We start from the raw sequence: 22,990 nt of genomic DNA, 5'->3' as shown, positions 1-22,990 counted from the left end.
AGACGGCAGCGGTTGCAGTTAAAAATCATAATTTGCGTTCGACTGAAGAAAAAAAGTCCCCTACATCTTGGATGCCCTGGGGGTAAGCAGACATCAAATTTTCATTTTTGGGTGAACTATCCCTTTAATAAATACAATAGTAATATATAAATTGTACTAAAACTGTTGAGCAGGAAGCTGGATTTTTTGGATGTTGAAAGTTAGGTTGTTTTATTAGGGGTGTAACGGCACACAGAAGTCATGGTTCGGTACGTACCTCGGTTTTGGGGTCACGGTTCGGTAAGATTTCAGTACAATAGGAAACATGGTCACACTTGAGTTCAGGGTTCCGCTCCGTTTCGCACACAGTTGAGTGCACGAGTCTTTCAAAGTATTGTCCTTGCATTCAGCATGTGCACACTATCTATTGGACTTTGTTTTCAAGTGCTCAAGTAGGGCTGCAGCTATCGATTCTTTTTGTAATCGATTAATCTAGCACTTAATCGGTCGATTAATCTGATAATTTTTTTGTGTGTGTTTTTAAACAACCAAAACAAATAATGCATAGCGAAAATGATGTGGCTGTAAAATGATCAAGCATTTGGCTTTTATTTCTAAAAAAAAAAAAACAGAGGAATTGATTCCAACTCCAACTGTGTGTGCACGCGTGCCGTGCGTGAGGAAGAGTGACGCCCCAGTCAGAGTTGCTTCATTGCAGTTTGGTACGGCAGAAATGCATACATTCATTTTCAATAGAACGCTGCATTTGGCTTGCATCACTTGCATTGCGGTGCATTTTAGGTGAAGCATCCGTTCGAAAACTCGCATCACAACATCACGTCGCGGTATATACAGTGAATGCATGCTGAAATTATTGTTGCGTAGCTACATAAGTTTAAGCATATGTGATGCATTGCCGCGATTGGTCTTGGGTGCGTGTGTGTGTGTGTGAAGGGATTCTTTTTTTTAGGCTATACTCTCTTGCCATTGAACGTGAATACGTTTACTACTTAAAAACATCAAAGCTAAACATCATATCTAGTCTAACCGCATCACAACATTGCTACAAATACAGTATGGGATTAAAATCAGCGAACATCAAACATTCTCTGCCGTTTATGGACATCTTTACTCTCCGCCATCGCGCCAACTAAATTCAAAATGTATCACATGCTATGGTGTGCTTCCTGAACACTGAACAACGGTCCGTGTAAATCAGATCCCTGTGCGTATAGTTCGCGTCATAGGAATTTAACGAGCCTTTGAGGCAGAGTTTTTGCCACGAGGAATTTTTGTAATCGAGCTAATCGAGTAACTCTGAATCGTTTCAACCCTATGCTCAAGTCATTCGCGTATGTGCTGTTCTTCTGCTCTTTTTCCTGTTTCGGTTAGTGAACAGTGTTGTAATACCATTATAATATCTGGATTGGAGTGTGGATTATCGCCCATGACTGACTGTATTCGTCCGAACCGAACTGTGACGTCCGTACCGTACAGTTCGGATAAATGCATGTACCGTTACACCCCTATTGATATTTTGTTAGCTCGATTCTAACTTCCTCTCTCCTTTGTGCACTTTTTTTGTAAACTTTAGGGACACTTGATACCAGGGGCCTATAAGTTTGAAGCTCTGATCACAACCTTTGAGATGATCTTATCAGACTGCCCAGAGCTGAGAGAGATTTCTTGGCGCTGTGTAGTAATTGATGAAGCTCACCGTTTGAAGAACAGAAACTGCAAACTCCTCGACAGCCTCAAGATGCTCGACCTTGTAAGAGATTAACGCCTTTTATTTTTTGCTTTCCTTAGAAACTGAATGTATTAATGTGTTAGTTACAAAAAAAAGAGATTAATTGTGGTTAATTAATTGACAGCTCTCTTTTTTCCCTTTTCAGGAGCATAAAGTGTTGTTGACAGGCACTCCACTTCAAAACACAGTAGAGGAGCTGTTCAGTCTGCTGCACTTTCTGGAACCAGCCCAGTTCCCCTCGGAGATAGAGTTTTTGCGGGAGTTTGGAGATCTTAAAACAGAGGAGCAGGTAGAGAAATGCAGCGATTTATTATTTTTTTTGGCAGGTAACATTTCCTCTGAAGAGCATCAGCAGTTCTCACCATTCTGTCACTGTCTGTGATTATCAGGTCCAGAAACTACAGTCAATTCTGAAGCCCATGATGCTGCGTAGACTGAAGGAAGATGTAGAAAAGAACCTCGCCCCAAAACAAGAAACCATTATTGAGGTATGATTGAGCAACAGGACTGTTTCTAGGTGATTCATTGTCTGTTTTTGTAAGTTCTGAATGCATAAATTTTTTTTTGGTCTCCAGGTGGAGTTGACTGATGTACAGAAGAAGTATTACCGTGCTATTTTAGAGCGCAACTTTAGCTTCCTTAGCATGGGAGCCACACACAACAGCAATGTACCCAATCTCCTCAATACAATGATGGAACTTCGAAAGTGCTGCAACCACCCTTACCTCATTACAGGTACAGAGTACTCTTCACTTGTAGTCCCTCCTGTTTGTTGAGGGCAATGCGTTTTACTTCACCTATGTGACAACTTTGGTCATGTAGCACATGAATAAAAACTCCTGCATATTGGTTAACCATACTGACTCGATCAGTTTATTTATTATCGCTTGTTCACTTTCCGCTTTTTGTCTCCCCTCTGTGCAGGTGCTGAGGAGAAGATAGTGTCTGAGCTGCGGGAGGTGTACGATCCTCTGGCTCCAGACTTTCATCTCCAAGCTCTGGTGCGCTCTGCAGGGAAACTGGTCTTGCTGGATAAGCTGCTTCCTCGCCTCAAGGCTGGCGGACACAAAGTACTCATCTTCTCCCAGATGGTGCGGTGCCTCGACATCCTTGAGGACTACCTCATACACAAGAGGTACTGCTTTAGAAATGTAAAATGTGTGATTTGAGAACAGAGTTGGGTATCGAGAAGCAGTTCCATTTTAGAACCGGTTCCAAATTTCCAAGAACCATGGATTCCATAAGACATGTTCATTTTGATTCCGCTTTGCGATTCCTATATTCGCATTTTAATGTGATTTTCAACTATTTAAGTGCAAGAAGATGTGAAGGAGAACTTGCGTGCCGCCCACAGTCGCACACATCTGAAGCGCGGCCACAGAGAGCCACTGTTCCAGAGCGTGTTCTCAGCCTGTGTCCGTTCTCGAACTGTTCCACACTAGGGCTTTTTAACAATTCCGATTTAATCGCATCCAAAATAAAAGTTCGCGTTTACATAATATGTGTGTACTGTGAATGTTTATTTTGTATTTATAAACACATGCATGTATATATTTTAAGATATATATTTACATGTATATATTTATATTTATATATAATTTAAATTATATAAATATTTATTGATTTTAATATTTTTGTTTTATTATTTTCTTAAATATATACATGTATATGTATTAGGGGTCTTGAAATTAATCGTTGCATTAATAGTAATAGACCTTTGCAGTAATAGACCGTAATCGATTATAGCCTATGACGTCATTCGCATATACGCGTGTCAGTCATGCGAGTTTAAAATGGCGGAAGGAAGCGAAACACAGACGCGAAGATTAAAAAATGCACCTACAAATTTTAAATCCGAGATCTGTGCACACTTACTACTAGTATTCATTTACTAGCGTATTTACTCTGTTCAGACTTACGTTTTATTTGAAGCAGATAAAATAAAAAGGGAGTTCATTTATCTGACAGCTTGTAGACTATTTACTGACGAAAATGTAGCCATGTGCAGGATTGAAAACCAGGGTTGCAAAGAATGCATCGTGAAATTGAATTGAATCGAATCGTTCACATGATAATCGTAATCGAATTGAATCGTGAAACCAGTGCCAATTCACACCCCTAATATGTATGTGCTTATAAATACAAAATAAATATACATAGAGTACACACATATAATATGTAAACACAAACTTTTATTCTGGATGCTATTAATCACGATTAATCGTTAATTAGCCCTATTTCGCACATTTCTACTGCAGAAAAGGTAGTTCAGGGCCAGGATTGATTTCCCTTTTGCATTCCCTTGTGCTTAAATGGACCAATATGCACACAATTACATCAAAATCCTCATAAACAGTGGGATTTGTCTTAAGTGAACCTAAACAGATGAGAAAGTAAACGCGTGTATCTGTGCTGAAATGTGTACAATAACATTATTTTGGATCCATGCGTTCAGTCTTAGGCCCAATCCCAATTCTATTTTATACCCCTTCCCCTCACCCCTACGCCTACCCCTTCCCCTTGCCCCTTGAAACAGAGTGTCAAGGGGTAGGGCTGAAAATATTCCCCTAAGAAATGGGACACCACTACTAGACCGTTACACGTCATCATAAGTCTTCGCTAGCTCCTACGTCATAGATGCGCCGATGTTTATCACACACTTCTAAAGGCCAATTCACACCGCACCGACAACACTAGTCTGTTGGAGTTTGTTGGATCGGTGTGATACCCCTGTTGGCATCTGTTGGAGTCGGTTTTCACCCGACTGAACATGTTTAATCGCGTTTGTCGGGTCGTGGAATGTCTGCGCGGTGTGAACAGTTTTCCAACAGACGGCAACAAACTCTGACGTAATCTGACCTGGCCACGAACCGTTGCCATGACGATGAGGCAAGTCCCCTGCAAAGACAGCTGTTTGATCGCACCCGTGCCTCACACACAACACAACAAAGCAGTGGAAATGTGACATCGCAGCTTGTTCATTATAAAAAATAAAATACTGTTAAAAAAAAATAAAATATACAAAAGGTACAATAGTCCATAGTGCAATCCGTGCCATTGAGCAAGAGCAGCTGCTCCACTTCACCAAAAGAGAGAGGTAACGTTAACCACTATGAGAGCAACGCAGTTTTACCTTCAGTTTCGTTTTTAATAATTCGTTTTGTCTTGTTTAGCTGCATGGTTGTATATGCTTATGGGTCTCGTTAATAAAAAGGGTCAGCTAAAAAAATGTTTGTTGGTGCGGTGTGAATTGGCCTTTTTAAGATGCCATCGATAGCTGTAGTGATCTCTGTTGCTTGGGTGACAGCTATTTTTTTTTGCATTTGTCTTCAGTTCTTCGCATAAGACAAAGGAGACGAACCTGCGTGTTTCCTCAGGAGTCCCTGGTTGATACAGAACATACAATACTGATGAATAAGCACGCAAACTGAATGCACTTTTTGTTTATGTAACGTACACGTATTTATGGACGTAACCACAACAAAACAATACATTAATCAGGCATGCGGCAAAAAGACAAGTTAGCTGCCACCGGATTTGAATTTATGTTGTCAAATCAACGCGGGTTTCAATAAAATATAAAAATATATGTTGTGGAACTATCATAAACTAAAAAACATTAGCGAACTGTTTTCATAGCGATTTTTACAAATCTTTTTTTCGGAGAACATAACCGTATACATGAACACAAGATTAAAGGCAACATAAAACAAGTGATTATTTATTACTAAAATACTGTTTACCGTAAGAAAATACTTATATTTATGGGTCTCTCTGCTCGCTCGGTCGGCCATGTTGGAAATTTATCATACCCCTTCGTCTGAAGTGTGGTCCCGAAAAATCTTCGTTTGAAGGGCTACCTGGCCTTTCCCCCTACCCCTTCCCCTCCAACCAAATGAGAATTGGGACACCCCTACCCCTTCACATGAACGCGCGAAACAAAGGAGAAGGGGGAAGGGGTAGAATTGGGATTGGGCCTTAAAGTGACGGCAGCCTAATAAACGTGTGCTGCCTGTAGGGCTGCCCCCCTAATAGTCGACTAACCGTTAGTCAACTTGAAGAGGCTTGGTCGACCAAGATTTTATTAATCGGTTAGTCGCAGAAAAAATCTCCACAGGAAGTGGCGAGGTCACGCAGTCCTAGAGGCACAGATCATTAACTGCAGGAAATCCAAACATTCACCTATCATTTATCGACCTCAAATAATATGGCTTATCACTTGAAACATGTAAGTCTCAACTTTTGTCCATTCTCTTTAATGTTTGCCTATAGATAAATGTGCGCAATTATTTGGCGCATATCCGAGTGTTTGTGTGGAGAGCGTGTTTACTGCATGACATGGAGGCGCCGGTGTGATCTCTGCACTTAAGGGTCTACTTTTATTTCTGTTAACTCACAATAACAGCAAAACGTTGTGCTTTTGTAAAACAATGAAAGCAATCAGGATGCGTTTTCTGATCTCTGTCTCGGTGAACTTGAGCTCGTAACAAGCATGAACCGAAACTCATCGTATAGGCTGCTTTCCTCACAGACACAAGAAATATATCTATAGCTTGGAATGTCTACTTTTAAACGAGCCAATTCAAATGGAAAATAAATATTCTCAGATTATGTAATCCATATGAAACTTGCATATAGGCGCGTCCACTGCTGCGGAGATGAGAGATGAGTCAGCATTGTTGTCTTAATCTCTGCAGCCGAAAACACAGAAAACATTATCAATAAATTATTAAAATGTTTAGACAGTCTCCTTGCTGGTTTTTCACGACACATTCATAATCGTTACGTTTGCCGGTGCACTGTGGCAAGCTTTATGCATGTGTTTAAGCACTGATTAGACTATGTATACATAAGATTAAAGGCTCATTATTATGATTTATGGCTTATTAATATAAATGCGCGATTAGTCGACTAATGGCTTAAATGAACGATTACTGGTTTGAATATCTTTTGTGACTTTTTAAGAATTCATTTATATTTTATTTTTGAAAAGAAAACTGTGGTGGTGTTTTACATTTGATTTGAATTTCTATACCTGAAATTTGTTCAGTTGTATTTATTTATGCTATTGCTAATTTATTTGTTGTCTTTAACCGTTTAATGTTTAAAATGTATATTAGCCTAGTTATTTTTGCTGTGGTATTTTTGTTAAAACCATAGGCAAAATTTCCTCTTATAGGCCTAAGTGTTTTGTAGGCTGCTAATTTTTTTTTGTTCGTGTTATTCAGCTGCAACAGAATGTTTTAGAATAAATGTTTGATATCTAAACGTTTGACATTCTACCATCTGGTTTGTAAGATAGGTCTAAAATGAGATGTTCTGTCTGATCAGATACCTGTATGAGCGCATTGACGGGCGGGTCAGAGGAAACCTGCGACAGGCAGCCATCGATCGGTTCAGTAAACCTGATTCAGACCGGTTTGTCTTCCTGCTTTGTACGCGGGCTGGAGGATTGGGCATTAATTTGACTGCTGCTGACACCTGTGTCATTTTCGACTCTGACTGGAACCCACAGAATGATCTTCAAGTGAGGATCTCATACCATCTTTTTCTTAGTGATTTTAATGCATTAAATTGTTTTTGTTTTCTGTCCCTGGTGTTCAGCTTCATAACTTGTCTTCTCTTCCATTCAGGCTCAGGCACGTTGTCACCGCATTGGTCAGTCTAAAGCGGTAAAGGTGTATCGTCTCATTACCAGAAACTCCTATGAGAGGGAGATGTTGGACAAAGCAAGTCTCAAACTGGGGCTTGATCGAGCCGTTTTGCAAAGCATGAGTGGAAACAAGGACAGCAGCGTTAATGGGGTAAGAATGACAGAAATCTCAGATTAAATTTCTGTATTAGAGGGTAGTTTGCCCAAAAATGAAAATCGTTCATAAAACTTATATATTTAGGTGAAGTGCTTCCCACAGGTTTGAAATATACTTGCGGTGGTAGCCGGACGAAAAATCCTCCTATTACCCACGGCACAAAATGGTCTACTAACAATGTGTGATTTTTAACAGTATTTTTATTTACTAAAAAATTATTTTAATTAAATAACAGATTACATTTAATTACATACTAATATTATGCATTATAAATTATGCTAAATTACAACATTTAAATGGTTCTCCTTTTCCTATGTTCTCCTTGCTGTCATATAGTGTCTCTCTCAGTGAATGAGACACAGATTTTACTAGTAAAATTTATAAAATGAATAATATGTGTCAAATAATGTTCTTAGTCTTTTCTTCCTGTGGGGGAGACTGTAAATTTAATTTGATTTCCATTTAATTCATAAATTAATTACAATTTATAGTGTTACCAAAATACCAATAATGCCCAAAAGAAAAAACTTAGCGTGTGACTTTTAATTATAAACAAGCCCGAAATACACAAGTACTCTTATTTTGAAATATCTGTACTATTGCAGGCTGATCCTTCAAGTTCTTACAATCGTCTATAAAACATTTTATATAAAGGCCATAAAGTAGACATTGTAATAATTCATCAACTTGAGTTCATTAGCAGTCGCTTGGCATAATTATGCGCTTTTCATTGATTGAGAATAACTTTGAAGCAGTCTGAAGCGCTGTTGCGCGAGCTTCTAGACAGTGCAACAGTGCCACCTTGTGACTTTTCAAAATGCAGCGCCCGTTTGAATGTCAGCGGAAGTACATAACGCACACATAACGAGCAGGTATGAAACGACTAGTTTATCGATCGCGGATGGTTTCATTATCTTGCGTGGATCTAAAAGTATAAGAGGATAAAAATAATAAAAGCAAAAATGTGTCTCCAAATATACTTGGGCGGCTGTTATTATACATGGGCGGCCCGCCCAAGTAAAGTCTATGTGTGGGAAGCACTGAGGTGAGTTATTACTTTAAATAAAACATGCAAGTTGAAGGCAGAAAGTTCATTTGTGGTGGATCGTTACTTAATGGTGTGCTTTAAACTTTCCTCAGATCCAGCAGTTCTCCAAGAAGGAGATAGAGGATTTGCTTCGTAAAGGTGCTTATGCCGCCATAATGGATGAGAATGACGAGGGCAGCCGTTTCTGTGAGGAGGACATCGATCAGATTCTTCAGAGAAGAGCAACTACCATCACTATAGAGAGTGAAGGCAAAGGATCCACCTTCTCCAAGGCCAGCTTCGTGGCGTCTGAGAATCGCACAGATATTGCTCTGGACGATCCCGAGTTCTGGCAGAAGTGGGCCAAGAAAGCAGACATAGACATGGATACTCTCAACAGGAAGGTACAGTGTAGTATCTTTAAAATTTGGTTGCTATATCTTTTATTCTCCGCCAGTTTTTCCTTTAATTTCTCTTTTTTTGTGAACTCTGCGCAGAACACTCTCGTGATCGACACACCGAGAGTGAGAAAGCAAACGCGTCAGTATTCCAGCCTGCGTGGAGAGGGTGGTGATCTGTCTGACTTGGACAGCGATGACGACTACCCACCCCATAATTCCCGTCAATCTCGGGCCTCTCGACGCTCAGACCGGCATTCTGGTGGAGGTTACGGGCGCACAGACTGCTTCAGAGTCGAGAAACACCTACTTGTTTATGGGTTTGTGAACTTGTTCTTCATGATCATATGTAGTTGTTCTTAAAGGGGCAGTAAGTGATTTTTGAGAAACGCTGTTGAAAGTGGATCAGCCCGAGCATCGAAACACACTTGTAGCCAATCAGCAGTAAGGGGCGTGTCCAAGCATGAAGGGGGAGGTGCCTGTGTTGCACAGCATGTTCATTAATTTGGGGGTGGGGCTAACATGATAGGGGTGTGATTCTTTTGGGTAGGGGTGTGTTTAAATATCAACAGCGTTTCTCAGAAATGGCTTACTACACCTTTTTAAGAAACTGATTTGAAACTTCATGGAATTATGATTTCATACATTTTAACATGACTTTCTCTCTACAGATGGGGCCGCTGGCGGGATATCCTGTCTCATGCTCGCTGTAAACGCCGTCTCAGTGAACGTGATGTGGAAACCATTTGCCGTGTCATCCTGGTTTTCTGTCTGATACATTACCGTGGAGATGAGAACATCAAGAGCTTCATCTGGGAACTAATCACCCCTCCAGAGAATGGACGAGAACCGCAGGCTCTGCTTAATCATTCTGGTATGACTTTCTCTCATTATAATCTTTAATTAACGCTCTTTGATATTACCAGCAAGGACCCTCACATAGTGGTAGAGGTCTTCAGATTTTCATGAGTCAGCATTTTCCCTTTAGCCGCCTTTCCACTGTCCCCGACATCTGCCTTTGATTGTTGCATTTCTCACTTTCAGATTGGTCACTAAGCAGCCATTACCTTCCAATTATTTGCCATGCTATAATGAATGAACAATGAATGTGTGAAAATATCCACACAAAATAATTGACCGCTAATATGTCTGAAAGAAAAGCATAGTTGGTTTTATAGGGCTAGTCATTGCTAATAATATGTAATAATTATAAAATAGTTAGTTCAGTTTATTCCTAACAGCTCATTTTACAGAAATAGTGTTTAAAAATTAGGGCTGTATAAAAAATAAAAATTTCTCGATTTCAATCTATTCTTATTTTTATAAACTGATATCAATTCTTAAATCCCAAGAAACAATTAGTCTAGTCTCTTTTCAGTTGATGAATGAACGGAACATCTTACTGTGCCTCCCATCCAATAAATCGCAATAATCTTTGTGCTTTTTTAGTTTTGATATGAAACAAAGTCTCAAATGTTTTCAAATGTTGTCCATTTAATTATGAAATTTAAAAAATGAATACCATTTTGTTGTTGTTCAATGTGTCGTGACAAATCGCTGTAGCGCGGCTCAGTCCAAGAGAAGCAGCAGCGCGACACACACTTGAACCGATTATCTCCTCCGCTTTAATACCAGTTACAGTGCAAAATAAACATGAATGAACATCTGACGGTATGTTAAAAAATGCAGTACAACTTACCGAAATCCATATCATGTCTTGTGTAATCGCTCAATCAGTGTTTCAGCCTCGGAAAGATGTTAATAAAACTTGTAAGCAAAATCACATAACGTCACATTTACCTCAGAAAAACCATATTCAGTGACTATAACCAAAGTCCCTTTAAGACAAGTCATTTCACTTGGCGGCCATCTTTGAAACGCATCTCAGGCATCGTGGGTTATCCATGCAGCTCCTATCTCTTTGAATGGGGAAACATCAAATTCTCCAAAGCTGTTTGCTAAGCTTCCGATTAAATTTCATATTTGAAATCACCAATGAAATCTGACAACAACTGTCTCATAATTTTTTTTTTTCCAAATGCTCGAATCATGACAAAAAAACTATTTTTTTAGGCTGGATCAAGCTCATGCGCAGACCTAAATGCGCGTCTCTTGTGCCTCATTTCGGAGGCGCGCGTCTGACTGTTTCTATAGAAACCAGTGCTTCTAACGACCGCTGCAGTGACGCGATGACTTTACCTGTCTGCGATTGGCTCTTATTTTGAAGGTGGGACTTATTCCGCCATATTGCGCGTTACACTTTCTCCCATTCAAAACAATACGAGTGACACGTCTTGTGTTATTCTATAGTCTTTGCTATAACTCGTTAGTCAGCTAGAAAAATTAACTCGAGTAGCATTCTGATAAATATATGCACCATATTACATACATAATATTTGTTTGAATAAATGGAGTAGAAATATGATTTCTAAAGATGAATTCTAAAGTTAGTAACTTTAACTTTATTTTATCATTATCCAAAATAATAATTTAATAAAAAAATAATTGAATCAGAATCCAATCAAAAGCTTGTGAATAGAAATTGAATCAAATTGTGAATTTTCAATACCCAGCCCTATTAAAAATGATCTTAGTGCAAAAATATTGGTAATTTTCACCTCACGCTTATGGTTTTGATTAAAATACATCATGTTCAGTCAGACACAATCTAGCCACAAAAATTTAAATATTTCAAAGCTTTCAAAGCTCAAACTGGGTCTGAAAATTCTGCATATGCATAATGCAGATGATCTGAACTCCATGCAGCTACTGTACTACTCTCCATTGGAAATGAATGACTTCCGCTCTGTCTTTTGTTGGAGATGATGCAAAAGAGCTTTAGAATTCAACAGCTTATGTAGGTTTTGAAACCCAGCATTAGTTTCATGCTAAGCAGTCTATACTCTTTTTATTAATGTCTATAATGCTTTTTCCTTTCCTTTAGGTCTGTCCATCCCTGTCCCTCGTGGCAGGAAGGGGAAACGAGTGAAGGCTCAGAGCTCTTTTGATGTGCAGAAAGTTGAGTGGATCCGCAAGTACAATCCTGATAGTCTACTGCTTGATGACAGTTACCGAAAACACCTCAAACACCAGTGCAACAAGTAAGTTAGACCCATCAGGGACACTCTTTGATTATGCTGAACTAAATATTAGCTTGAGTGTCTTAATTTTACTCTTTTTCAGAGTGTTGCTGAGAGTACGTATGCTGTATTACCTGAAGCAGGAGGTCATTGGAGAACATGCTGATTCTGTATTAAGAGGAGCTGATGCAAGGTATAGTCATCATCTGACTTCATTGCTTTGGATAAAAGTATTATAACTTTGTATTAGTGTTGTCAAAAATACATATATATTTCGATATGTATCAATACGATACGATTCCAATATTCATTTTCTGCAGTATCAATACACCAGCTGCCCAAAGTGACTTCTTTTTCATGGCTTATTGCACTTAAATGGTCAAATACATACAAAATTATGCCAAAAAAGCCCATCTTGCCGAGTATATGAATAGTTGAGAAATAAAACGCAAGTGTAACAGTATATTGGATCAGTGCATAAGCTCTTAAAGTGACAGCAGCCTAATAAACCTGCTGCTGTTAATCAAAAAACAAAAGACAGAAAATCACTCGCTGCTCTTGACTAAATAGCTTTTGTAACTTTAATTGTAAGCATTAATCTGTTTAATTTTTGCAATGAAAACAATCCAGTGTTATGTTACATTTGATTACTTTCCTTTCTATAGTATTTCTTACCTGAATACTACGGTTAGACCCACCTGAACAACTTAAAGCCATGTTTATTTAATTTGTCTTTTTGTTCTATTGTATTTATTTGTGCTATCGTTTGCAGTTTGTTCATTTGTTCTTATTTTATTACTGGCTGTTTACTTGTCTTTTTTTGTGAATCTAGTTCAATTATTCAAATAAAGTGAGTGCATTGTTCTGTATGTAAGCTATTGCATCCAAATTACCCAAATTATCAAACAGAGATAATAAGGAATTATCTGTAAGGCAGTATATATGGCAGCTTTCCCCGTGGTATTGATATTTTTCAAGGTATCGTATTGAAGTTGGAAATTCCAGTATCGCGACAACACCACTAATGTTCATCTGAATGCAGAAATTATCATTGCTTTCGATAGAAGCATCTGCTAAATGCATAAATGTAAATTTTCTTGAACAGCTGGTCATGTCACCAACAATACTGTAACAGTTTAGCTGTCACTAAATCTTACATTCTTTGATCTTTATGCCTACCAAGCTTAAATATTATGTTTTCTTTAATGCATTGATCGCAATTTTTCAACTTTAAATTAGAAAGTGTGTTTCCTTGCAGGGACATTGATATCTGGTTGCCTGAAATGGAGCAGCAAGATGTTCCGTCTGGCTGGTGGGACGCAGAAGCTGACAGATGTTTGCTTATTGGAGTCTATAAGCATGGTATGTGTAGGCTTTACTTACCTCGTCATTTAAGTCCAGTTATTTAAGAACTTCTTTATAGTTTTTCCCCCATGTTGCTTTTTTAAAACCAATGTTTTTAGTCATCTAACAACTAACAAATCATTTGGTCTTTAGTGAGGTGTATTGGAGATTTTATCTAGATTTAAGGCTGACAAGTCATTCTGAGACCCGCCAAAGACTTAAATACAGTGGCATGAAAAAGTATGTGAACCACTTGCAGAATCTGTGAAAATGTGAATAATTTTAATAAAATAAAATATTTTTTATTTAATACTGTCCTGAGTAAGATATTTTACATAAAAGATGTTTGCGTTCAAGCATTTTTGCATATTTGAACCCTTTCCAGCAGTGACTGTATGATTTTGAGATTCATCTTTTCACACTGAGGACATTTGAGGGACTCAAACTCAACTATTAAAAAAGGTTCAAACATTCACTGATGCTCCAGAAGGAAACACGATGCATTAAGAGCCGAGGGGTGAAAACTTTTGAATTCAAATATCAAGGTAAATTGTACTTAATTTTTCTGCCAGGAAACATGCAAGTATCTTCTGTTGCTTCAGAAGGGCAGTACTAAATGAAAAACAATGATATATAAATATAATAAGAAAAATTGTGACATCTTCATCCTGTTCAAAAGTTTTCACCCCCGACTCTTAATGCATCGTGTTTCCTTCTGGAGCATCAGTGAATGTTTGAACCTTTTTTAATAGTTGAGTTTGAGTCTCTCAGTTGTCCTCAGTGTGAAAAGACTGATCTCAAAATCACTGCTGGAAAGGGTTAAAATAGGCAAAAATGCTTGAAAACTGAAATTTCTGCAAGACCTGGAGGATTTTTCTGAAGAACAGAGCTCAGTTTAACTGCTCAGGACAAACAAGAGACTCATGAACAACCATCACAAAACACAAAATTAGTCATGAATCATCAGGTAACCACACACAGTATTAAGAATCAATGCTTCACATACTTATGAATGGGGTTATTTTAATAAGTTCAGCTATTGTTTTGTCTGAATGCAAACATCTTTTATGTAAAATACCTTACTCAGGACAGTACTAAACAAAAAATAACATGCATTTTGTATGATCTCACTTATTTTATTTAAATTATTCCCATTTTCACAGATTCTGCAAGTGGTTCACACACTTTTTCATGCCACTGTATGTAGTTTTGCAGATCCCTGATGTGTTTTTCACCTCTGTATCTTACCATTTCAGGATATGAAATGTACACCACCATGCGTGCTGACCCCTGCTTGTGTTTTGTTGAGCGATGTGGCCGTCCAAATGAGCAGGACATTAATGCGGAGCAGCAAGCGGCAGACCCGGAGCTCGGCGAGGGGTCGGTTTCAAATAGAGCTGATCTCTACACATTACAGCTTATATGATTGATTGGTATATTTAAGCTTCTTGATGAGTATCGTTGATTTTCTTGTAATTTTTGATTTTCTTTTTGTGTCTTTAGAGGAGACTATGACAAGTACTCTGAAGATCCAGAATTTAAACCTGCAACAAGACACACTAAGGAGGTATATGAGGAGGTAATTTTTGTTCCTGTGTATGTGTATTTCTGGCACATTTATCTTGTGGTGTTATTAGGAATTTAAATGTAATAATAAATGTGGCTCCTCAGGCTGATTCGGTGAATGCAGATGGTGAGATTTGTGTGGAGGATCGCTCTGCTCCTGTGCAGGTCGAGGGGCCATCTTCTGGATCATCAGATTTGTGTTATTGGCCGACGAGCTCATCGCTTACAGCCAGACTAAGGCGTCTTATCACAGCCTACCAACGCAGTTACAGGCGAGAGCAGCTTAAGATGGAGGCGGCAGAGAAGGGCGACCGTAGACGAAGACGCTGTGAACAAGCCACTAAACTCAAAGAGATAGCCCGACAAGAACGACAACAAAGGTACAATCCTCAAGAAACCTGTTACTGAAGCTTCCTTGCTATCCAGCATTCTCATAAGCGTCTCTGTTTCAGGTGGACTCGTAGGGAGGAGTGTGATTTTTACAGGGTGGTATCAACCTTTGGTGTCGAAAGGATAAAGAAAGAGGTAGAGGCTCAAGAAGGGGATGAGCATCATATGGACTGGAATCGTTTTCGCTCGTTTGCTCGACTTGATAAGAAAACGGATGAAAGCTTGACGCGTTACTTCAAGTGCTTCATGTCCATGTGTCGGAGAGTGTGTCACCTTCGGCCTGCACGTGGAGAAGGTATTGAATGAGAAACCTGTTTGGTGTTTAAGTTGGTTTAATTCAGTGGAAATTGGTTTGGATTAAGGATGCGGAATATATCTGTACCATAACATTAAAGTAATTATGAGGCTCCCAAAACAATTGTTTATGTGTTTTACACATAATTCTCTACTGTTCTCTCTTCTCCTCTATTAGAATCTCAAGATATGTCCCAATCCCTGGCCCCCATCACAGAAGAACGAGCCTCGCGCACACTCTACAGGGTCAGCTTGCTGTGTCGGCTACGTGAGCGTGTTCTTCCCCACCCGTCGTTAGAGGAGCGCCTCAGTCTGGCGCCACCCAGCTCCGACCTGCCCAACTGGTGGAGCATCCCACAGCACGACCACGAGCTGCTCTTAGCTGCCGCTAGACATGGCGTCAGCCGCACTGAACTCTCGATCTTCGCTGACCCACAGTACTCATTCAGTCAGGCCCGTCTCGACTACCTCCAGAATCAGCAAGCTCAGGCAGCTTCACAGATTCACGCGTTAAGTCAGTCACAGGATTCGACCGGTATCAAAGAGGAGAGCCTAGATGACGAGTCTCGGCTGTTGGGGGTGGAGACCCTCTGTCCGTCAGACTCCCCAGCCATGCTCCTCTCCCATTCTGAGGGGAAAGTTGGAGTTCAGGTTGGATGGGGCTGGAAGAAGAGCAAAAACAATGGGCCGGGTGAGAGAAAAGGAGGAGGAGAGAGAGGTGAAGGGCCTTCGGACTCAGATTCCGATTCAGACTCGGGCTCGTCTTCCTCCTCCCGTCATTCGGGCAGCTCGGATGATAGCGGAGACAGTGATGCAGAGAGAGAACAAGGTGAGGGGTTTTTGGTAACCTTGGTTATTTTAGTGTTTTAGCCTTTTGATGACAAAAAATAATGTCCTTTTTAGGAGGTTATTCCTCAAAAAAAAAAAAAAAAATGAAAAGATTGTCATTTTCCACAGAAATATTTAGCATTCAGGATTTTCAGTTCACATTTATTTGTATAGCACTTTTCGCAATACATATCATTTCAAAGCAGCCTGTTTCTACATTACAATTATGCAATTATATATATGCATTATATCAGAGGTGACTGTGTCAAAGTAATGTCCATATGTCAAATGTATTCAATTCAATTCACATTTATTTGTATAGCGCTTTTCACAATACATATCGTTTCAAAGCAGCTTTACAGAGAATGCATGTAAAAATGACAATATTAGAAGAATGCAGTTAGCAAATAATGTAATAATTTGTGCAATTCATTTACAAACAATGTTGGCATTTAATTTTAAGGTAGAAGCAATGAGCTCCTGGAAAAATGAAATACATCAACAATAATTAGGATATATAGAAATTTGGGAATGTGCATGTTCTAATGTACTGTTGTACTGTTCTAAGATCATTCAAATCATGCATTCACCTTCACAGGAATAAATTACATTTTCATATATATTAAAATAGAAAACTGTTATTTACATAACAAAATTGTTTTACTGTTTTTTTTTTTTTTTTGGTTTTTTTTTGATCAAACAAATGCCTTTGTAAGTATAAAAGATTGCTTTTAAAAACATTTTTTTAAAATCTTTTGAACTATACCATTTAAATCATTTGAATACATGAAAAATGCCAAGCAGGAGCTTTCTTAAATTGAGTGACTCAAATTGATTAATCATTTTTGAAACCATTTCAAGATTCATAGAAATAAATCAAAATAAAACTTGCCAGCTCAAAGATGGTTTGTTACTTAAGCTTAAACTTAGTTCACCCAAAAACATCTACATTTTCAAAAATAAAACACTCAAACTTGTATTACTTGTTGTCTGCCACTGAACATAAAAAGTAGGGCTGGGCGATATATCGCATGAGATTGTCACGCGCATTTCGTCAGTAAAGCCGGTTCCCTGATTACCGCTAAATCGCCATCACCTGCTTTCAAACGGAGCGGCATTTAATAGACAGAGCCGTAGATCACTGACAAGCCACGCAATATCGACGGCGACGGCTTTACTGACGAAATGCGCGTGACAAAAGCATTCAATATATCGCCCAGCCCTAATAAAAAGGAGAAAATTTGAAATTTAGAACGTTTAATTTCCCAATCATTCTAATCGACACTGTGTAAAATATTTACTTTTTCTTTGCCTAGCTGTAATGGTTAAAGGATTAGTTTACTTCAGAATTAAAATTTCCGGTCCCACTTTATATTAAGTGGCATTAACTACTATATACTTACATTTAAATTAATAATTTGCATGTAATTACATCTGTAATTAATTTCCTGTCATACATTTATAATTACACTGTTGACCCATCCCTTACACCTTACCCCTACCCTTAAACCTACCCATACCACCAAAGCTTTCCCTAACCTTACCCATATCCACCTCAATAGCTGCAAAAGTGTTTTGCAATTCAATATGAACACAATAAGTACACTGTACTTATTTTTTGATGCAAGTACATGGCAGTTAAGGCCACTTAATATAAAGTGGGACCAAATTTCCTAATAATTTACTCACCTCCACGTCATCCAAGATGCTTGCCTTTTTTTCTTCAGTCAAAAAGAAATTAAGGTTAATTAGGAAAAAATTCCAGGATTTTTTGTCCATGCAGTGGACTTCACTGGGGTTCAATGGGTTGAAGGTAAAAAACTGCAATTCAAGATCCCAGACGAGGAATAAGTGTCTTATCAAGCGAAACGATCAGTCATTTTAACCACAAATGCTCTGCTATGCGCTATGCATTATGTAATCATGTTGGAAACATGCGTGATGATGTAGGCGGAAGTACGATTCAGTGTTTACAAAGCGAACAAGCGATAAGACCCTTATTCCTCGTCTGGGATCATGTAGAGCTCTTTGAAGCTGCACTGAAACTGACATTTGGACCTTCAACCCGTTGAACCCCAGTGAAGTCCACTATATGGAGAAAAATCCTGGAATGATTTCATCAAAAAACATAATTTCTTTTCGACTGAAGAAAGACATAAACATCTCATAATATGAGGGTGAGTAAATTATCAGGAAATTTTAATTTAGAAGGGAACTAATCCTTTAATGAGTTAGTTTGGGTTGATTTGTCGGAGATTTGTGACTAAAATGACTCTGATCTCTCAGCAGCAGCTCTTAAGATGTGTGATGGGGATGAAGATAACAGCATCCTGTCATTCACACCATCTCAAGAAGGCACCCAACCTGAGTCCCTCACTGACCCTCTAAGAGTTGACTGGCCCAAAGACCGTGTGTTGATAAACCGAATAGACAACCTCTGTTCGCTGGTTATTATGGGGCACTGGCCGTCAGGTCGCCGCTACGTCTCTGATATTCAGTTCAGTGCTTTGTCTGAAGAGCGTGACCTCAGCGATGACCTGGGTTACCCCAGAGTGGCACGCAAAAGCAACAGTGCCCTATCTGCAGACGTTCTTGAAGGCCAAGAATCAGAGTTCACTGTAAAACTCCTGAAGGTGAGGTGGTGTTCAGACATTTAGGAACCGTTATGAACCTCAATGGTGTCTTTTTCTTCTGCTTTAACATTTGTTTCATTTTCTTTAGGAGGAGGGGCTGAAGCTAACGTTCTCTAAACAGGCTCTGATGCCAAACGGTGAAGGGAGTGCACGCAAAAAGCGAAGGGACCATGATGAGGTACAGAAATTTAGCCTCATGAAACTTGTCTAACGAAGTAACTATGGTTGGGTATCGAATTGATTCAAATTCTGGAATCGGATACTTGTTATAAAATTAAAATTTTATCGATTCCTTTTGTGTGCATTTTAATATGATTTTAAACCATTCAAGTGCAAGTAGACCTGCACATCCAAAACGTGCATGCAGAAAGCCGCCTCTCATACTGAAGTGTGCGATAGTGAACACTATCGATAGTGATAGCGATACTACAGGGAGTGCAGAATTATTAGGCAAGTTGATTTTCTGATCATATTTTTTTTCCAAGCACATTTTACCAATTCCAATCCACATCAATCTTAATAACTACTATTAATATTGTTTATAATCATTTATAAGTGATATATAATTGTTCATGAAGGCTGGAAATGAAAAATGCCCTATATTCAGGTGTGCAGAATTATTAGGCAGGTTTTCTTTTACAGATAAAATGAGCCAAAAGATTTAACTCAGACTGAAAAGTCAAAAATTATTAAATACTCAAATACGCAATACTAATGTAATACTAGAAATTGCAAAGTTAAAGCATGACCACTGGAAAGTGAAATGCTCATTGGGTCAGCGGGGTCATACAAAAACAGCTGGAGAAGAAAAGACACATGTTAACTGCAAAAGAATTAAGAATTAAGGTGAAGAATTAAGTGTGAAACCATCAGGAACCCTTTAGTCTCCAGCGCCACCATTTCCCAGTACTGAAACCTACCTGGAGTCTTCAGAAGTGTGAGGTGTCAGGATCTCAGAGACTTAGGTTAGGTGAAGAATCCTAAAAAGAGACCCGCTCTTAATAAGAATCACAAGCTGAAGTGTTATAAAGTACATGAAGACTGGGTTTTTATAGGCCTTATCGACAGACAGCTTGAGAGTGACTCCTGAAGGACCAGCACCACATCCTCTTGTACCACTGTTTGAAGAATTTATTTTCCAGAATCTGGCAGTAAGGTGTGGGAGTTCACTTTTAGTCCATCTCTTATCCTGAAATGTCCATCTTGCAGAGATGGACTAAATGATCTTCCAAAACTTACTGCCAGATTCTGGAAGATAAATTCTTCAAACAGTGGTACAAGAGGATGTGGTGCTGGTCCTTCGGGAGTCACTCTCAAGCTGTCTGTCGATAAGGCCTATAAAAACCCAGTCTTCATGTACTTTATAACACTTCAGCTTGTGATTCTTATTAAGAGCGGGTCTCTTTTTAGGATTCTTCACCTAACCTAAGTCTCTGAGATCCTGACACCTCACACTTCTGAAGACTCCAGGTAGGTTTCAGTACTGGGAAATGGTGGCGCTGGAGACTAAAGGGTTCCTGATGGTTTCACACTTAATTCTTCACCTTAATTCTTAATTATTTTGCAGTTAACGTGTCTTTTCTTCTCCAGCTGTTTTTGTATGACCCCGCTGACCCAATGAGCATTTCACTGTCCAATGGTCATGCTTTAACTTTGCAAATTCTAGTATTACATTAGTATTGCGTCCTTCTCATGAGTATTTAATAATTTTTGACTTTTCAGTCTGAGTTAAATCTCTTTTTTGGCTCATTTTATCTGTATAAGAAAACCTGCCTAATAATTCTGCACACCTGAATATAGGGCATTTTTCATTTCCAGCCTTCATGAACAATTATATATCACTTATAAATGATTAAAAACAATATTAATAGTAGTTATTAAGATTGATGTGGATTGGAATTGGTAAAATGTGCTTGGAAAAAAAATATGATCAGAAAATCAACTTGCCTAATAATTCTGCACTCCCTGTATTGATAGTGATTTTGTACTTAAATTGACACATACACAGAAAAAAGTCAAAATATCCTTGTGTAAACAGTCATTTATGTCTTAAGTGAACATAAACAGTTGAGAAATAAACGCATGTGTAACAGTATATTGAATCAGTGCAGCTCTTAAAGTGACAGCAGACTAATATTCCTGCTGCCGTCTCTAAAATAACGTTAAAACAACAGAAGACAGAGAATTTTTGTAACTATATTGGTAATGTATATTTTATTTATAAAGTGCAGTGTTATTTTACTTTGGATTACAGTTTCTGTACCTGAATACCTGAAAATCTTAAAACAGTGTATTAGCGATTGCTAATTTGTTTTTCTTTTTTAATTACTGTTTACTTGTCTAATGTTTATTAGTTAGGCTAATTGTTTTGCTATGGTGTTTTTAAACATTTTTTTTTTAACCTTATTGGAATCGAAATTAGGAAGTTAAACGATACCCAACCCTAGAAGTAACCTTTAAATGTACAATGTGTATAATGTGTTTTTTTTTTTTGTTTTTTTTGTTTTTTTTGTTTTTTGTTTTTTCCTTTAGCTGGTAGATGCCGAAGGGGTTCTTCATGCTCCCCGCAGGAGGGACCTTCCCAACTGGCTCAAAGAAAACCCAGATTATGAAGTAGAGGGAGACATGCTAGAGGTAAGTGCATAACTCAGATTGAGCTCTTGTTTTTGGACTGACACATCTGATAATGTTCCTCTCATTGATGCAGTTACTGGTGAACCGGACCAAAAGGAAGAGGAGGAGGAAGAGGGTTGAGAAAGGAGCAGCACTTACGGGCAGTGAGAGAATAAAGGTCATAGACATGAGGACGGGCAAGAAGGTAAGGGAGGACATTTGGGAGTTATCCCATAATTGAGACCAGATTTGAGGGGGATTTACACAGAAAATGTATACATATAATCAAATGTGGTTGTAAAATTCCTGTTTAATGTGCACTACCATTCAAAAGTCTTGGGAAGAAATTAATACTTTCACCAAGGATGCATTAAATTCATCAAACGTGACAAATCTTTTGTCACAGTATTAGGGCTGCCCCCTAATATTCAACTGTTAGTCGACGGGAAGAGGCTTAGTTGACCAAAATTGGTCAGTTAGTCACAGGAACAAAAAAACCTCTACAAGAAGTGGCGAAATCATGGTTTGCTTCTATTTATGTAAACTCACAATAACAAGAAAACAAACAGGATGCCCTTCCTGCCGTCTGTCTCAAGTGAATTTGAGGCATCACAAAAATTTACCGAAACTCTGCACATACTTGCCTCACAGACATGAGAAATATATCTATGGAAAGCTTGAAATATCTACTTTTAAATTAAAGGTGCAATATGTAAGATTTTTGCAGTAAAATATCCAAAGACCACTAGGCCAGTGTTATATATTTTGTTCACTTGAGTAGTTACAATATCCCAAATGTTTCCGACTATTTGTAAATCGTTAGAAAATCGTGATTTTTAACCAAGGCTCCGGGACGTGTGAGGAGTCGCCTGTCCTGCATTTTCTCCATCATACAATACGTTTTAAAATTAATTGCATGCCATTTATCAACACTCGTTCAGCTCCACAACACTCACTCCTGCTCTGCTTCATACTACAGTAATGTTAATAATCTCATCCATGAACATGATTTCTTCTCGAGTCCTATCCCGATTGTTTCCACTGGCTGTGATGTAAAGACCACATGTCCCAAGATTCTGTGCTCAAACTTGCCGTCATCAAGCTATGCCTTTTTGAATAGGCCTCTAGCGACCTCTAGCGGACATAAATTCTACATACTGCACCTTTTAACCAAATTTAAATCTAAAACAAATAACATAATCCATATGAAACGTGCATAAAGTCCCCTCCACCACTGCGGAGATGAAGGGAGTGCAGCCGAAAACACAAAACACTGTA

General features: G+C 38.6%; 1 protein-coding gene across 4 annotated transcripts in view; it reads left to right on the top strand.

Annotated features, from left to right (window-relative positions):
* Positions 1-22,990, top strand: part of chd8 (chromodomain helicase DNA binding protein 8) — a 37,295-nt gene that overhangs the window by 11,817 nt on the left and 2,488 nt on the right. For 2 of the 4 annotated variants that reach the window (XM_067361946.1, XM_067361948.1), the window contains exons 16-37: positions 1,574-1,750; positions 1,875-2,018; positions 2,119-2,217; positions 2,305-2,464; positions 2,654-2,864; positions 7,061-7,256; positions 7,363-7,533; positions 8,680-8,970; positions 9,064-9,284; positions 9,636-9,838; positions 11,909-12,065; positions 12,148-12,237; positions 13,303-13,406; positions 14,645-14,768; positions 14,892-14,967; positions 15,060-15,334; positions 15,407-15,639; positions 15,817-16,467; positions 18,756-19,099; positions 19,188-19,277; positions 21,632-21,733; positions 21,807-21,917. In XM_067361946.1, coding sequence (XP_067218047.1) covers positions 1,574-1,750; positions 1,875-2,018; positions 2,119-2,217; positions 2,305-2,464; positions 2,654-2,864; positions 7,061-7,256; positions 7,363-7,533; positions 8,680-8,970; positions 9,064-9,284; positions 9,636-9,838; positions 11,909-12,065; positions 12,148-12,237; positions 13,303-13,406; positions 14,645-14,768; positions 14,892-14,967; positions 15,060-15,334; positions 15,407-15,639; positions 15,817-16,467; positions 18,756-19,099; positions 19,188-19,277; positions 21,632-21,733; positions 21,807-21,917 — 4,230 coding nt within the window. Of the gene's footprint in view, positions 1-1,573; positions 1,751-1,874; positions 2,019-2,118; positions 2,218-2,304; positions 2,465-2,653; positions 2,865-7,060; positions 7,257-7,362; positions 7,534-8,679; positions 8,971-9,063; positions 9,285-9,635; positions 9,839-11,908; positions 12,066-12,147; positions 12,238-13,302; positions 13,407-14,644; positions 14,769-14,891; positions 14,968-15,059; positions 15,335-15,406; positions 15,640-15,816; positions 16,468-18,752; positions 19,100-19,187; positions 19,278-21,631; positions 21,734-21,806; positions 21,918-22,990 lie in introns of all 4 variants that reach the window. The other 2 variants (XM_067361945.1, XM_067361947.1) reach the window with 1 other exon arrangement.

The sequence above is a fragment of the Chanodichthys erythropterus genome, chromosome 16, assembly GCF_024489055.1.
Source record: "Chanodichthys erythropterus isolate Z2021 chromosome 16, ASM2448905v1, whole genome shotgun sequence".
NCBI classification, from domain to species: Eukaryota; Metazoa; Chordata; class Actinopteri; order Cypriniformes; family Xenocyprididae; genus Chanodichthys; species Chanodichthys erythropterus.
The sequence above is the reverse complement of the archived record's forward strand: the minus strand, read 5'-3'. Positions and strand labels throughout refer to the sequence as shown.